The 1,711-nt window shown below is 48.7% G+C and overlaps 1 protein-coding gene across 1 annotated transcript; it reads right to left on the reverse strand.

The window, feature by feature from the left end:
- Window positions 1–456: 456 nt before the first annotated feature.
- Window positions 457–1,389, reverse strand: PPTG_09727 (hypothetical protein; the record flags this gene model as incomplete). Its single annotated transcript, XM_008904750.1, has 3 exons — window positions 457–588; window positions 670–1,099; window positions 1,208–1,389. 3 exons carry the CDS (start codon window positions 1,387–1,389, stop codon window positions 457–459), a joined length of 744 nt encoding a protein of 247 aa, XP_008902998.1.
- Window positions 1,390–1,711: the final 322 nt, after the last annotated feature.

Raw genomic sequence — 1,711 nt, forward strand, 5'->3', positions numbered from 1 at the left:
TCATGCGTGGCGCTACGTACTCTCGTAGTAGCTGCTGGCACCGAAGCGCCTTCAATCGTGCAAGCAACGCTTTAGACGGGATTGGAGAGAGAACAAATGGATGGATATCAATGGAGCGCTGGTGGCAGCCCGCCCATTTTCACTCGATTCGGTCATCCGTAATATCTATGATCTGCGCTACAGCAAGAGCGCTGACAGCTTTACCCTTGCCTGCACAGCTACAAAGCAAAGATGGCTCGCGGACCCACTGCTACAATCGTTCCACGGGTATTTCAAACGTGTCTGGTTGAATGATTGATTTTGCCGGTGGCAATGTTACCACACGCCTACCGAGTTTGCCACCACCACCAACCCGGTAGAGCAATTTAACCGGGCTTTCAAGCGTGACTACACCGCATACCGGTAGCAGGTGATAATAGCATATGAGATGATCATACTTGCAATCACTTCCGAATTTTATAGCAATAGTATTGTACGGGGCAGCATCAGCGTCCCCATTTCGTAGGCAACACGAAACTGCTCGCCCAGCACTTTGCTGTAGATCCAGCGTATTGCAGCAAATGCCTTAGCGTAGTGACATTCCTGCTGCTGGGAGGTGACAAGCAATGCCAACAAAGGAAATTTTCTTGCGATATCGGTAATACCGACGACAAATACGGGATAACTAACCTGGTTGGTCTTGTAAGTAGCGTCCACATGAAAAATAACCGTACTTGGATCTCGGGAAGCTTGGTGAAGCAGCGCCTTCGTTGAAAACCCAACAAGAAACGATTTTTCGTCGGATCCATTGCCGACAACGAGTTTGCCTTCTCTATCTACATCCCAGCCAAATGTAAATGGATCGTGCTCCTCCTCACCTCCATTGAACGCTAGTCTCTGGACTGCTTCCACGATGGCGGCTGTTGTATCATTACCCCCTAGCTTGGTGCGGCGGTAGTAACACACGACATTCTGCACCTTTTGGAGAGCCGGAAGCTGGCTAGGTCGCAAGCCGAAGTGCAACAGCATCGCCGTGTGAATACGTGCTGCCTCCATACCTATCTGTTTGGTGAAGTCCTTCTGGGCTGGCGTGAGGTTGTGGCTGTGCGGTGGTATCGCTCTAGCCACATGCTCACCCAATTCAAACAGTGAGGCGACCTGGCGATCGAGATAGACAACCTTTTGTGCCCTTCATGGACACTTGGCATAGGGAGCAGTTTGTTTGCACAGAGTGCAGCGGCAATTCAGAATCTTGTAGCAGATTAAATGCGGAGTTGGAACAGCACATAGTGTGCAAAAGATAGCTTGACTTTTGCCAATCTTGAAGGCCTTTAGGCACTCGATGATAATAAGGACGTCGGTGTCCTTAAGCTCGGTGCATACGGTGCGCCAGGCAATAGCATTAGGCATATTGGGGAGGAGGTAGATAGTCTGACGGGGTCACACGGCACCTTGCGCTGAGGAACTAGGCTTCCAAGAGTATACAAACTCTAAGTGAACGACAGTTCACGTGTCCCTGGTCTGAAGGGACGAAGTACTCAATAAAGGTTACGTTTAATACTGGTTGTAATTATAAGTAAGCTTAGCTCAGTTTCTAATACAAACTATAAGTTACCTATAGTAAAGCTATGTAGATATGCAATGATTGGCTCCTAGATCCTCTGGTACCATGTACCAGGTATTACAAGAGTGACAGGTCAATCTCCATGTAACTTGGGTACACTGGGTTCGT

The sequence above is a fragment of the Phytophthora parasitica genome (genome assembly GCF_000247585.1).
Source record: "Phytophthora parasitica INRA-310 unplaced genomic scaffold supercont2.18, whole genome shotgun sequence".
Lineage (NCBI taxonomy): Eukaryota > Oomycota > Peronosporomycetes > Peronosporales > Peronosporaceae > Phytophthora > Phytophthora nicotianae.